Below are 16,387 nucleotides of genomic sequence, written 5' to 3'. Positions count from 1 at the left end.
GGTTAGTTGTTTTTTCTTTTTGATTTGGTAATTTACGATTATGAAATTGAAAATTTGGTAATTTTGAAAGGCCCTAAGTAAAAATAATTTCAATTTCTAACTAGGCTCACTTTATAACTACTGATCGGATCTTATTGATCAATGCTTGAACAAATGGTTTGTTTTTTCTAGTTGATTTGATAATTTAGGATTATGAATTTGAAAATTTTGTAATTTAAAATGCCTTGAGTGTATTTGTATTTGATTATGAGAAACCATTGTACCAAAGTGTGATATTTTTATGATTTAAGAAATTAGGCTTTAATTTGTAATGCTTTGTATAGTTGTTTTTTCTAGGAGATTGCCTGGGAGAGGACGTGTTATTTTGAAACTTTAATAGCTTCTTACGATACAATACAAAATTTAAAATATTTCGCTTTGTGTTTTGTTAGGCACGTTATAAAGGGGGAAAATTTTAGCACAATGAGTCGACTATTTTTTCAAATATCAATATTAGAGTTAAGAGTAGTGGCGGGACCATTTCAGTTTTTCTTCGCAAAAACACACGTTTATCCGAAAAAAAGTAAAGAACGAATTTAAAACTTAACGAACAGAAATTATTCTGAAATTATGCCATATATGAGAGGAGATTTACGCAAAACGTTTAATTGTGCCATGTTTAAAACATTTATGAGCACAAAAAAATTTAGATAGTGTGTAATAGTAAATATTTTATTTACGGATTGCCTTTTCAAACAGTTCTAATTGACAAATTTTATTGTTTACAGAAAATGCTCATCAAAAAGTCTTTCAATTCTTGAGATATTACAAAACTGCTTTTTATCACATTTCAACTGCCCCTATATTAGGCACAAAAAAACGAACTTTAGCCTGAAGAGTTTGGGGTTAAAAGGGGAGCAACCCCCGTTTAACCTAGTATCGGTCTTAACCTTCACTTGAAAAAAAGATTGTTTAATTTGTTTTTGTTTTTAATATCGTACCCCAGGGTCTCATTAAACATAAAGAGGGCAAAAACCTCTCAAACACAACTATGTAAGATGATACGATACCGTAAGAATCATTTTGCGAGTTTCAGTGCCTGGTTACCGTCAGTGAGACAAAGGGCCTATCCTCCATGGAGACTCGACATTACCGAGAATTGTCGATAATTTGTGGTTCAAATATGGAATTCGACAGAAGAACAGTGAAATTTTACGTCCCTTTGTCAGAGAGTTTGTCAATCAAAGTGAGTGGCATCACAAGGAACTCCCAAAGCGCCCAAATGATAATTCCTTTGCGATGAGTTTTAGAGGTTTTTTAGCAGATAAGCTGGAACATTTTCAGGGACTGTCCTAACCTGAACTTTAAAATACACTTCCGCTTCATTTAATCGAAGAAAAACAAAGTCGCACTTTCTGATGATGGAGGTTCCATTAAAACTGAATACCTCTATCCCCAGCATAAAGCGTGAGAACGTTTTTCTATGATTTATGGGAAAGCAAGTTTTGGCTTTTAGTTTTCCGTCATTTTCTTGGATTTCTTGGAATTCTAAATAGTTTAGCCACACAAACTGAGAAAGCTTATAATGGACCATCACCATACGGTGATGGTGCCATACAGCGATGATTTAAGGTGCTGAATCACCTCAAAAATTAAAAATTTTATTTTTTAGAACAATGCTCTGAGAAAAAAGCTCATTTAGTGTGTTTGCTATGCGAATTGAAGAGTAATTGTCCAAATTAAACATGCAGCATTCATGCCGCACGCTTAGTCCTAAAATCATATAAATAAAGCTGATAGTTCCTAGAGTTTTGCTCGATGATATTTTGACAATGTCTACTAGAATACGGCATTTTTCAATGGTGTAATCTATTTTGTTACAAAACAAATGCATTAGATTTTCAAGTGCTTATTCAAATGAGCCTTCTCTTAATAATCTATGGCTGCGAACTATGGAGGGTCACAGGCATGACCATCCTTTCGTGGAAGATAAGATATATTATATTTTGCAGATAATGACCTTAGAATTGTCATGTATATTTAATTTCATTGCATAATCCCATCAAGTATGGCCTTTTTTGGTTGGGTTGAATTCCCATTTCTAAAAATATGCAAATGTTCATGTGCTAATAGCTTTCGATGAGCGACTTAAAAAATTAGTACATTTTATATATTTAGAATCAGCCTAAAGAATAGATTTGTTTTTGCATATGTTGAAACCGAATCTTATTTTTTTGACAACTTTGATTTCTTTTGACAAGCATCGGTCTTTACTTGCAGTTGTTACTACGATCTGCTTTATCGAAAGCTTTCTTAAATGCGAGGGAAGATATTACACCGTCCTTCTATCCCTGTTTGTACAAGTTTGGAATTCTCCCTTCTTCTATCTCCCCCTTCTATTAGCTATTACTCCCTCCTTCTGTTCCTGTTTGTACAAGTTTGAAACTCTCCCTCCTTCTATTAGTTATTACTCCCTCCTTCTATCCCTGTGTGTACAAGTTTGAAATTCTCTCTCCTTCTATCTCCCTCCTTCTGTTAGCTATTAATCCCTCCTTCTATCCCTGTTTGTACATGCAAGTTTGATATTCTTACGCTTCAAGAATGATAATTGATGTTACCAAAACATCATATTTTTTATACCAAAAATATATTATAAGATCATTATTTCAACCGTTTTCAAGGTATTTTTTTAACAAGTATTTTTTATGGAGCTTTCCCCATGGATGCTGCCAACAGGGGGACCGATTTCCCCCAGAAAACGAGATGACATTCACAAATGTATATAAACAGGAAAAACTAAAAAAGACTTCCGACATCGCTTGCCCTTTTCCAAGAAATTTCCTAGTGACACTCGTGGTCCTCGCCCCATTCCCTCCACATTATGTGAGGGCAAGCATATGAATGTAATTTGTTATGTTAGATATCCTGTTCACACAACAGGACAAGTCCAAATTATTTATAGGAATCAAGAAAGCTTTCATGCATTTCTGATGCTTGGTCTGTTAAATTACAAACCATATTCTTTGATTTAACTTTTTACTATGCGCTCATTAAATCCATTCTAGAGCCACAAAATAGACAGTACATTTTTTATCACACAGTATAAAAAAGACAATTAAATCTAAACAAAGGTTTTAATGTTTTAGATCATCTTTAAAGCTCGTTTATGCGATCATCAGAAAAAAAAACCTTGACTGGCTTTTTATTCAAATAGTGTATCAATTAAAGAAAGTCAGCTGCGCTTGCAGAAGCAGGCTAGAGTTTCAGACATCTTAAAAATTTTACAAGAGTTGCAGTGGCGGTTCCGGTCTTTCTTGTGCCCGGGGCAAAATATTGATCAGCGTCACCCCCCTGTCCCGCCAAAAATTTCAGGCCAAATTTTAAAAAAATGTCATTTATTAGCCAAATTGTTTTCAGTTTATTAATTAATTAATAGTTAATGTTTTAATTGCTATTTATTTTATTATTTAAATTATCTAATTATGATAATTTAATTAATTAATTAATAATTTATTAATTATTTTCAGTTGTCAACTGCACCCTCTACTTTATTTTAATAAAAAATTTCATGAAATTAAAAAATAATTATAAGTGTAGGATTATTTATTTGAAATTTTGCGCCCCTAAAATTTCTGCGCCCGGGGCAAGTGCCCCCTCCATACCTCCCCTAAAACCACCTCTGAAGGGTTGGTAGATGGTCAATATCAGCGAAAATCCTCGAAAACGGAAATGAGTTTTTATCAAAGACATATAAATTGTCTTGCAAAAAAGAACTGAGATGGTGTTTATTTAAACTGGGCATATATAAAAATTCCAATATTGCCTCACAACAACTTCCCAGGTCTACTAGTTATTCGTTAAGTTATTCGATCCAATCTTTTCATGTGCGCTCATTTAATCAGTTCTAGGACCTGATGCTCCACCAGCAACGCTACTAGACTGATTCGATTCAGTTTTAATCGAATCGGTTGTCAGTGAGGTTGTTTCTAGCTGCTCGGTTAAAAGTGGATTTTCGTCATCAACAATTTCACCATCATCAGGAATCAAAAGAGGAAATAGCGAATCTTCTTCTTCGTCATCCCAAAGATTCAAGTTTAAGCGGGGAAGAGCTGGAGAAGAGCAGGAAGTTAACGGGTTACTGATAGTTGATGGTTGAAACACTTTGGGTTGTATATAATCCATGGCATCGGCATTTTCACATATAATACCAGCGAGGCTTGTCTTCCGAATTTCACTGAGCTGACCTTCAACATAAAAGCATTTTTGGTTAAGTGAATAGTTGTAAGTTAAGAAAAACACTGTCTTACATAGTAAATTAAATAAGAAAAAACAAGTATTTTCAACTGAAAGTAAGGAGCAACATTAAAACTTAAAACGAACAGAAATTATTACGTATACGAAGGGGTTCACCCCCTAGTCAATACCTCGCTCTTTACGCTAAAGTTCGAATTTTGTTCGAATCATAAATCCCTGAATAAGATAAGGTTTATTCTTCATTATACGCACATACAATATTACATGTTATTATTCCCCCAAAGGCTCATTGACCTGTACAAAGGGGGGCCGTTCACACAAAGGCCGTTTAGTTAGAATAGTACTCTTTTGAAAGTACTAAAAAAAAATTAAGCGTAAAGACTGGGGACTAGGGACCGAACCCCCTCATATACGCAATAATTTCTGTTCGTTTTAAGTTTTAATGTTGCTCCTTACTTTCAGTTGAAAAAAACTTGTTTTTTTATTTAATTTCTGATCACTTTTTAAATAATGCTAGAAATCCGGCGCCCCCCTTCATAGAAATTTCCCTTCCCACAAGGAAACATTCTCCATGGAAAGATCCTCCCGCGTAACCCCCTCCCCCCACCTTAAAAATCCCTCCGGAAAACGCCTCTATACTTCCCAATAACCAATACTATATGTAAACAATGGGCAAAGTTCATAACTTGCAGCCCTTCCCCCGGGAACCGTTAGGGACTAAGTCATCCTCAAAGACATATTTATTAAATTTTCGACTATACTGAACAAAATGGGTATCTTAAAATTTTGATTGGGTGACTTTGAGAAAAATGAGCGTGGGAGTGGGTCAAGCTGCCCTCCAATTTTTTGGTCGCTTAAAAAGGGCACTAAAGCTTAATTTCCGTTCGAGTGAGCCCTATCACGATATTCTAGGACTACTGGATCGATACGATCACCCCTGGAAAAAAAAAGACGCATCCGTGATCATTCTTCTAGCAAAAAATACAAAATTTCACATTTTTGCAGATAGGAGCTTGAAACATCTACAGTAAGGTTTTCTGTTATGCTGAATCTGATGGTTTGATTTTCATTAAGATTCCATCACTTTTAGGGGTGTTTCCCCCTTTTTTCGAAAATAAGGCAAATTTTTTTAGGCTCGTAACTTTTGATGGGTTAGACTCGATGAAACTTATGTATTTATTATAAAGATTATACATAGAAACTTATTTATAGAAATGTGATGAAACTTATGTATTTGAAATCAGCATAAAATCCGATTCTTTTGATGTATCTGCTGGTATCAAAATTCATTTTTAGAGTTTCGGTTATTATTGAGCCGGATCGCTCCTTACTTACAGTTCGTTACCACGAACTATTTGATCAAGTCTTGTATCTTAACCATTAGCCATTTTTCCAACTTTGACATTTTTTTCGGATCTTAATATATTTGGATCATAATTTTATTAGTTTTGCTTCAAAAATTCTGGAGCAATATTCTCATGCTGTATGAGCACAAGCCTAAGAACTCTAATTTTGAAAAATGAAATACTGCAATATCCCTGTCTTAACTCATTGGCTGACGCAAAGCAATTTGGTCAAACATGAATTACTTCAACATTACTTCTGCTAAATATTGTGCTTAAACCGCTCAGAGACCGTTTCGATCAAGTTCATTAAACAGACTACTACACTATTATTACAAACTACTATTGAATTTATGCTTCGGAAATTTTAGGTAACACCAAAAATGATAGCACATATTATATAATAAAAAAAGGAATAGTTGAAGAGACATGCACCAGAGATAGTGAAAATTGATTTTAATTGTTTGAATTGGCTAAGTGAAAACTTAGAATACCGTATATGAATTATAAAATAAGGAAAATCCCCGAGTCCAACCTAATGAATTTGACCTCCACATGCAATTATTATTTTTTTTTTTTATTGAAGAGTGGCGCCAAATTAAAAAAAAACATGGCTGAAAAATTAGCGAAAAACATACGGAAGCCAAGCAGAATAAGAAGGTGCAAGTGTCTTAATGAGTCAATGTATTGTCACTGTTTGAGTTTTTACGGGCAGAAAGTGTTGTCAAATTTAACTAATAAGTATTGTTTATTTTGTCGCGCTTCAACGTGGTACTACTGGCGAAAATGTGATATTGTGATCACACAAATGTGATCACAGAAACGTCATAGTACACCTAAAGGGAAAGATACTTTTGTGATAGGATTTACTATTTTCAGTTCTATCCATACACTGAGTCAAAATTCACATTTGTGATCACACAAATGTGATCACAGTAACTTCATAGTACACCTAAAGGGAAAGATACTTTTGTGATAGGATTTACTATTTTCAGTTCTATCCATACACTGAGTCAAAATTATGGTTTTACTTACACATTTTCTTAGATAATGATCCATGCTAGCTTAGAGGATACGAATATTTTCCTTTTTCAATGTATATTTTTCAGTCTAAAAAAAATGCGAAGAAAATTCCAAAAATATAATTCAGTAAATGGATAAAGCTGAATCTCTACTATCAAACGATAAAAAAATATGGTCTTTAGGTAAAAGATCAAAACTGTGGAACGGTAAAAATACCAAACCAAAATCTTGTATAGAGGACATAACCATAAGGAATGTCTCATTTATCCCATATAACAGGGTTGATGGGAGTGAAAATTGTTTATAGCAATTTTTTATCTCAGATGGTCCTTACATACTGTCTGTTTTCGTTTTTATCGAAGACCATGAATAGGGAAATTAGTTTAAAAGAGTAGACATATTCCATAAATGGTACAAAAAACATTAAACCTGTATAAAAAAAAAAAAAAAAAAAAAATATTGCAACAGAGTAGTTGCTATCAAGTGTTGTTCAATTTTATAAAATAATGGTTCAATAAATTTTTTCATAAAAATGTTATTCTGTTATTAAATTGTGAATTAAAGTAAGTTTCAGAAACCTAATAGGACTAAATTATTTTTGAAAAAAAATGGGTCTTAGGCATTAACTAGAAAAAAAGTCATTGCACACGTCGAAGATCTTTCTGGAGAATCAAATTACTGATAAGGATCACTTTGTTATTATGACTGACTGACAATCCACGGTATATATGGGCAAAGAACACAAACAGAAACGTACCTTCTTTAAATCTTAAGCTGGCATCTGGTGTCTCATACCAAAATCGGTCACCATTTCGTAGTCTGAGAAACTGATCAGCTATAAGACATGCTGCTGTTGGCCCAACAACCGCTCCTTGTATCGGTGTCTCGGAGATAATTCCCACATACAAATCGATGTCCCAAGCATGACTGAAAAAGGAATGTCAAATTTATCACAAGTTTATACTGCCAGTGGTCTTGAAAAATGAAAAAGCGTCGTAGAACCTACAACACAGTAAACAGTAAGTGTTTCTCTTCGGAGGGTACTGAGCATTCATCGGTGGGTTATGCTTGGCTTTTGAGGCAAATATTAGCATACTGGATGCTGCATTGCTTTGGAAGAACGACCTTTTTCAATTCCGATGTTCAACGTTTTGAAAACTGGATGACGGACAGGGGCTTGATTTACTTTTTGGTAGACCCTACACCACATTCATCAGTGGAATCAACTCTTAAATTTGAGAATCAGCAAAGAACCGTCCATTTAGTGTAAATATGAAGTCCAATATCCGCTCCTGGTCTACAATAATCCACACCTTACTCCGAATTTCTTGAATTTGACTCGATCTTGGCGGGTTACGAGTACATACCCGTAGGTTGTGAAAGACTTTTGGGCCAAATGTCATACACTTGATTTACACGGAATATTCATCCTTTTGAGATATTTATTTCGAAAACTTATTCTTAAAAAGAATTTTTCAAATAAGAGTAAAGAACCTATGAAAACCTTATAATTAATCAGATCAAACATAAGGACAAAGGACACCGATATAGATGAATAAATAAATCCCAAAACGAGTAGAAATTAAACCGAAAAATCAAACTTAAACCGGATAGAAACTACTACAAACAAATGCAGGGTTACTGTCCCTCTCTCTAAACCTTGTAAAGACTATTGTGGTTTTGACAACCTGGATGCATATAGCGTCCTTTAACTTAGTTGAACATCCCCCTCGACATTGCATGAAAGTTTTAACTTAAAACCCTTAGCAGCTTATGAAGTATTGCAGAAACACATTTTTGGCAACCTGGATGCACATAGTGTCTTTTGATGCAGTCAGGCATTCTCCACATTATTTCCTCAAAGCTTTAACTTAATAACCCTAGCCTTTCCTGGGAAATCACGATACGCTATTTTGACAACGTGATGAAAAAGTTTTTATTGATTTAGTATCTCATCCCCCTTAACATTCGCTGAAAGTTTAATACCCTTAACCTTTCCCGAGATATTGCATATACGACATTTTGACAGCGTGGATGCACATAATGATACTGTCTTTTCGTACATTTCAGCATCCCCCTCAAAATCCCCTGAAAGTTTCAACTTAACATTCTTAGCCGTTCTTTCTTTCACTATAAAAAAGCCCGGTTTTCCACTATAAAATATATGTTTAAATAATTGTCAATTTGCATTATCTGCGCCCCTTTCCCCAGGACTTGCGGGGGCATATGATCCGCAGAGTCACGTTTGTTGGATCTTTTGGTTATTTCCAACAAAATGGCTATCAAAATTTAGACCCCATATCTTAGGAGACTACGGGGGGGGGTATCATAAATACTTTTGACTCTTAAAAAGGGCAGTAAAACTTATAATTTCCAATCGAATTGGCCCTTTCCGATGTTTTGTGATCACCCCTTTCTTATGAAGTGGCTCTGGGAAAAAATAATAATAATAAATAAATAAGATATTGGAGGCTTATGGCTCTTTTTATTCAGGCAACGCTAGAGCATTGTTTCTGAATCGACCTTTTCAGTTCTGGTATTAAATATCTTGACAACTTGGTGACAGGGCTCGACTTACCTTCATAGAGAAATTTCACCATAGTCATCAGTGGAATAAGCTCTTAAAATTGGACAGTGTGCAAAGAATTTGCTCCATACCTTACTCCGAATTTCGTGATCTTGATTCGATCCCAAATTTCTTGGGTTCCATTCATATGTAAAATGCTCTTATAACGGGTATAATTTAACAAGTATGCATCCTGCAGACACTTCTTACAATATTGGTTTAATTTTAATTAAAAGTTTAATTTTTGACGGGGCTGGCTATTTAACTGAAATTATGGACGCCAGGATAAAAGAAATGAACAAAATTAAAATAAAATCTCATTTCAAGGCTAAGTTACAGAAGGGTCTAAATCAGCAGTACAATGCGTAATTGCGGCACCACAGACGGTACAACGCAGCAATAGGGAAGGATCGTCACATTCATTATCCTTCTGAGATTAACAAGCAACGAAATCGTAAAATGTTAATTGTGGCATAAGTTATTTATGCCCAACTAACTTGACAGATTAGCCATTTGACTAAATGGCTTCAAATCATGGCTGTTTCTTGGCTTCTAAGGTTTTTAGAACCTGGCATATAGTACATTATCAACATTTCAGGAGTAATTTCTACTACATTGTGTTTCGTCAAGAATGTAAATGATGCAACAAAATCTAGAGAACTTTCAATGAGTATTAAAAGCAAGTAATTAATATTAGTCTTACATAAGTAAGCTAATCAGTTGAACTAATTAATTAAATTAGTCTAATCAATTATTGAATTTAGTAAATAAATAATTAAATTAGCGGTGCAAGTCTTTCTTAGGTCTAACGAACCAAGGACATCAAAATCAAACATTTTGTTGCACCTTGGACCCATCTTAGGTCTATGTATGACTGAAAACCGTGATTTTCTTAAGCGTTTCTTTTGGTTGTTTCAAAATTATGAAGTTTTTAGGGCAGTACCACATTTTCTTCAGTGTTATCACGTTCTTCAATGTTATCACGTTCAACCGCAAAAATCAGTAGATTAAACTTATTACTTAAATTTGACTGAGTCTCGTCTTTAGAAATTCAGACACTAAAAATCTTCTGCTTCCAAAAGACAACTATGCCATTTTAAACTATTTGGTGCTGTAGGTTGTAAGCTTCTGGTACCCGCTGCTACAAACAGGTGCATAACTGTGTATGTAGGTCTATTTCTAAAAATTAGAGTCCCAATTCTTCATAACTCGTTGAAATATGTGGTTGTTTTATCGCTTAACAAGCTTAAACAATAAACTTTCATTTTCACTGTCCTCGCTACTTTATAGAAAAAAAAGACACAGCTGTTCACATAGTAATAAAAAAAGCTGACCTGTAAATAGCTTTCAAAACATTGATGTTATCTGTGGAGACCTCTCCAACAAGCTCTTCAAATGTTGTTACATTGGATAATCCACAAAGAATCCTCCACTGCACGTATGGATGAAGTCCATGATCTCGCCCCCGTTGAATGTTAATGGCAAGCAAGTCAAGTCCAACGTGGCCAGTTTTGGATTCAAATAGATGGTTTCGGATCTAAAATAAGATAAAGTTTACTAAAAGCCAAAAAAAGTCCTTGTACACAAAAAAATAATGATATCAACGACACTAGCGATCTCCACACTTCCAAATTCCTATCACATAGAAAACACATGATCGAATTACATAAATAAAACACTTCATTTCATGAACAAACTAAGATTTCTATTTAATAAACATATATTCCGGATACCTCGCTATTCTTCAGGTAAATTATGGGGACGTCCTTTTCAAGACTTCTGGACGTTGCAACTCCTTTTCCCCAAACATACCTTCCCTTATCGTCGAATGCCCCTGGTGCTGGCTCAAGTAATGCACAAAATCCTCCTCCTCACCTCCTCACCTTTGAACAGCGGGCAAGTATACCTGTTTGCTTTAAAACTATTTTTGTTTATAAACCTTTTAAATCTTGCTCTAATTAGAAGCCATTTAATTATGACCTGCATCCAATAAGCGAGACATCTAGCTAGTAAATCCAGCTTAAGGTAGAACTCCTGACCATTAAAATCTTTGTAATATTTTAACGTTTCCGAATTGTTTACCTCCTCACTCCATTTCTGGATTGTTTGATTTTTTAGCACCATTTTGATCTCATTTTTGAAATTCATATGAATATTAATTGGTTCTCTACCTTTCTTTCAAACAAAAGAAAACCCTGTTTTATCTAAAATATCCTTTACTTTAAATGACCATGATCTTTTTTTCCTGTGAAAGTATTTCTTCACACGTTGCCTTGCGCAACATGTCCCTCGGTAACTGAACTACTCTTAACCAAAATATAATAAAAGAGATTAGTCTGTTAATTTTTTAGCTTCCATAGACCTAGATCACTATTCAAAAACTGGGAATGAGCCGTACCAAACAGCCCATACAATAACTTGAAATGCCCTAACTGAATGCTTTCTTGCTGAACAGGTTTCTCATGTCGCCAAACCTTTACTTCAGAAAGTAGAATTGGAATGATTTTCAATAGAAAAACCATTTTCTGCAGCGATTTTTTTTATTCTCTTTACATTATACTCTTTACATTATTCTCTTTACATTATACTGGAAAATCGTAAACATTGCTGCTCTTTCCATTTTCTTTATATGCAAATGTCATCCTCAATTATTTAGAAAAAATATATCAAATATACTTTACTTTATCCACAATTAGAGTTTCCTCCCCTTTATACCAAAGTCAACCATCACATTTGTCTTCACTTGTTAAATATAACCATACTTGTTTTCTAAGCATTTACCTGAAGGTTCTTGGTCTTTTATTTTATATTCTTAAATCTTCTGTGAGGAGCATTGAATTACAAGGAAGATTTGGTATAATTTTAGCTAATATTTTTATAACTACTACAATATAACAACTATTTGAATTTTAAATGGCTTCGAGACTTTTTAGAACTGATCAAATATTTTAGACCGCTGCCTAACCAATTAAGCACATAAAGCAAACAAGGGAATACTTTAGAAAGAAAAACACATTGATTGTTTCATTTAATTTTCGAATTATTTGGTTGAATAAATATTAAGATAGTTTAGCGTTAGCTTATCTTCTTTTGTAGTATTGATAATGTAACCTTACAAGACACTTTTCCTTCTGACGGGCTGGATTGAACCAGAGAACTCTTGATCAAGAGCTACAATCTCATCCAGTGCGCCATCACAAGGTATTGATAATGTAACTAAATGTATAATTTTAGCATCAATATTGTCAAATTGCCTTCAATTAATTTGGCATTTAAAAAACAGGAATTTCATAGTCCTACTGCATGGGCGCCCATAAGCTGAATTCCAGGGGGGGGGGCAAACTTCATCTAATTGCTAATTTTAATGCTATATAATAGAAATCTCAGAACAAAAATATAAAAATAAGGCAGCATCAGTCAGCCAGGGGGGGCAAGAGCCCCCCCCTGCCCCCCATATGGGCGCCCATGTCCTACTGCTGTTCGACCTGATGATCTATAAATGATTGTACTAAAAGGTTTACTTTGGATTTCGGTTTGATTTAATGTCAAACCTTGGCTAGAAGTTGAAAAATACTTCAGATAATATAAATTGAATAACCTGTCCTGTGGTGGTCCGGTGAGTTTGACCTTACTTTGGTAACACGGGACTCGGATTTCAAACTCAGCTGGGGCAACACACTATAGGGTGTTGGGTGCCCAACACAGGAATCTTAGCAGTCAAGTAGCATTGCTGATCTAATACATATGTACATTCATTTGATATAACATTTACAATAAAGAGCGTAGAAAAATTGGGATTTTTTAAAGTACAATGAAAAACAGCAGAAATACTAGTAAATGCTTAACCTTTTCACCGTTATGAAATACTTTAAACAAATGATACATGCCAAGAAACTCTTGCAGAGTACACGCCATACCTTTATCACATTTCTTTTAATCGTAAGTACCAAAGTGTCTCCAATTCAAATTTAATATTTAACAATGAAGACCTGGGGATCTCTTCTGGAGCGCTGGGGCTCTGCAGAGCTTCTTCTTTGGAATCTGGCTCAATATAATCTTTTACAAGTTTGTTCAATCAAACATAGAACTAAAGATCTTTGTCTTTAAATATATTAGACCCAAAGTGCCTGAGGATCCTAACATACTTATTTAAGTGACATTTAACACAATAAAACCTAAAACATAAATATAATTTCCAAGACCACACATAACAAAATAGGAACCGGAAACTATTTGTGACCCGGAAGTAATTATTTATTCTGTATAAATATAGTTTGTTTTAACTATAAGAGTTTTGTTTACCTGTTGATTACGATCACTGAGATATCTGGTCGAAATATGTAGAAGTTTTTGTATCTGTTTTCACTGTCTAAGAAAAGGACTTATCCCTATTTGAACTTTTATTTGTTCGGCATGACAAAATCAGTTAAAATTAGGAAGAAGAAAAAACGAGGATATTTCCTGCCAGTGAAAAAGGATGCATAAATATGCAGATATTTTGGTCGAGTCCTTGGGACTTTTATCTGGATATTTTTTTTCTTCATTTACTTTTGTGCTCTGAGAACTATCGAGCAGAGGTCCCAACCAATGTGTCTGCATATTTATCTTCCCTTTTTTAAATGGATGGAAATATCCCAGTTCTTTCTTCTTTGCATTTTTTTTTATTTTGTAAAGCTAAAAACTTTTTTTTGATTTACTCATTAAGTACCAAGGACACCAAAATAAAAACATATGTTGCCCTCTGGACTCGTCTTAGGACTATTTACGCCTGAAAATCACGATTTTCTAAGATATTTCTTTTGAGTTTTCAAAATTGAGAAGTTTTTAGTACATGGCAGCAAAATTCAACATTGTTTCAAAATTAAGAAGTTTTTAGGGTTTATATTTTTGTTTTCAAAGTTCAACATGGTTTCAAAATTAAGAACTTTTTAGTAGCACACTCGTAGTTAAATTTGACACACTGAAATTCAAACACTAGCAATCTGTTGGCTTCTAAAGACAACTAGATCTTCAAAGGAAAGCTGTACCCTTTTAGCTTGTATGCTTTTACTTTGTTTTCGGCGATTTTCCACCCTCATTTTTTTAATTTATTATTACCAAAAACGGCACAACTACACATGGAAATATTTTTCATTAGAAACTGATTTTTTATCATTAAATGAAATTAAATCAAATCAAAATTAAATTAAATTACCATTAAATTAAACGATCATTAAATTACTGATTTTTCTCTAATTTTTACAGTTCTTAGTATTTTAAAGGCTTAACTTTTATGTAACCAGTCAAGCTGTTACTGGCACCTGAAAATAAGTTTTTGACTTCAAATAATGGTATTTTGACTTAAAGTCTTCTGAAATTCAAATAAGATATAACATTGTAAAGTGCATCTACTGGAAGTTTTGAAAATTTACACTTCGTATATAAACAATACAGTTATAGTTTGATTCCCCAAAAGTATGCTTCCTCAGTAAGCCACCTTATGATAACCATTATCCCCCCCCCCCGAAAAAAAGAGACCCCATGACTAACGATAATTTGTCGATAACTGGCGATACTACAAACGCTGATAACATTATAACGGTCTAATAGCGGCCCAACAGTAAAAGGTAGATTATCTTGTCCATCATATTCAGATATTACATATTTGTGAATAATCTTCCATATTTATCAGGGAATACATTTGAGCCCCTCAACTCTTCTAGCTATAACAATGTACTGAAATTATCTGATCGTATTTTAATGTAGATATATTAATTCCAGTAATTATTTTCAATTTAAAATCTTACATTGTAATATACACTTGCTTAAAATAAGAGGATCTTACCTGTTCATTAAATGTAATCGATACAGGCTTAGCTGCCTGATTCGCCTGTCCTCTCATGAGTGAGTCAAGATAGCCAGGATCCCAATGGTGAAAGGGATTGAAAAGCATTCTATGAAGCTGAACAAAATCTACATTGCGTCCCGATGGACCTTGAAGCTGGATTAAACCCTAAAAAAATAAAGAAGGTAATATCTAGAAACGTTTAAAAATAATTATTTGAATTTTGAAGCTGAAAAAGATCAGAAAGTACAAAAAATTATTCTCGCATCACTGCTCATTTTTGCTGGTTGTATTTGGCTCAATCTTGAAACTGGTCTAGGTTAAAAATTAAGTCAACGGTATTTCTGAACAAAATTAAGACCAGAAACTAAGCATAGTTTTACAAATAATTGACCGTTGAACAACAAACTGTTAAACAATAATCATATCCCGTAAAATTTGTGATAAAAAATTGTTTGCTTATATTAGAATATTCAAATAATTTTAAATGATAAATAAAAGCAGGATATTTTTATACGGTAGAGTAATAAATGTAAATAGAATGTAAAAATAGCTACCAGCCAAGGCCGTATCCAGGGAGGAGATTAAGGAGTCCCCCCCCCAAAAAAAAGGTTTGTCCGACTCGTAAAAACGTAAGAAAAACGCAACAAAAAAGTTTTTGATGCGTTAAATTTTTTTGTGTTTGTTTAACCCATACCCCCAACCCCCCCCCCCCCGTTAGAAAAAAATATACCCCCTTAAAAATACCTCCCCCCAAACAAAAATAATAGATAAGGCCCTGCTACCATCACTTCACATTTGCGAAGCACAACTGAACCCAAAGTATAAATAAAACTATAAACAAATCCCGTAACTTTTATGACAAAATAAATAAAATTCCTTGAAGGACCGCTGCTGACATGGATCTTGAATCCAAAGATAAATTTATATGAAACAATCCATCGAAAAGATCGTTCGGTTTGTCTGTTGGTCCAGGGTTGGAAGCCTTGGCTATTCACTAGGCATTTTTGAATTCAATTCTCATGCCCGCACTGATTTTTTAAAGTAATTTTCATTATTTAGTATACTAAAATGAAGAATATGTTTATGTCGCTGTGTCCTTTGCTTGTCGATTATGAATATGAATGTTACGTAACACTGGGTTTATTTATTACGATCAATTTTATTTTTTTTATCAGACGTCAAACTTTTTTATTTAAACATTATGAGAACTTACTTAGAACAGAAAATCATAAGTAACGAATATACATAAAACATTTTTGCTTGTTATACACATAGAACATACAAAGAATATACATAGAAGATGGAACATTGCAATAACGACGGTGTTCGTGTGCTATGAACCTACAAAGTCCAAGATTCAGCAGTCTATCATTAAATTTGTTGGCAATCTTCATG

General features: G+C 33.9%; 1 protein-coding gene across 1 annotated transcript in view; it reads right to left on the bottom strand.

Moving 5' to 3' along the window:
• Positions 1–3,755: 3,755 nt before the first annotated feature.
• LOC148944054 (salivary peroxidase/catechol oxidase-like) overlaps positions 3,756–16,387 on the bottom strand; it is a 48,297-nt gene continuing 35,665 nt past the window's right edge. Inside the window, exons 11-14 of the mRNA XM_089100829.1 lie at positions 14,990–15,157; positions 10,500–10,702; positions 7,357–7,526; positions 3,756–4,223 (exon numbers count right to left, since the gene is read on the bottom strand). Coding sequence (XP_088956955.1) covers positions 3,874–4,223; positions 7,357–7,526; positions 10,500–10,702; positions 14,990–15,157 — 891 coding nt within the window. The 3' untranslated portion in view covers positions 3,756–3,873. The remainder of the gene's footprint in view (positions 4,224–7,356; positions 7,527–10,499; positions 10,703–14,989; positions 15,158–16,387) is intronic.

Source organism: Artemia sp. Qi Xiang Cuo, chromosome 14 (genome assembly GCF_049724085.1).
Source record: "Artemia sp. Qi Xiang Cuo chromosome 14, ASM4972408v1, whole genome shotgun sequence".
Classification (NCBI taxonomy): domain Eukaryota; kingdom Metazoa; phylum Arthropoda; class Branchiopoda; order Anostraca; family Artemiidae; genus Artemia; species Artemia sp. Qi Xiang Cuo.
The sequence above is the reverse complement of the archived record's forward strand: the minus strand, read 5'-3'. Positions and strand labels throughout refer to the sequence as shown.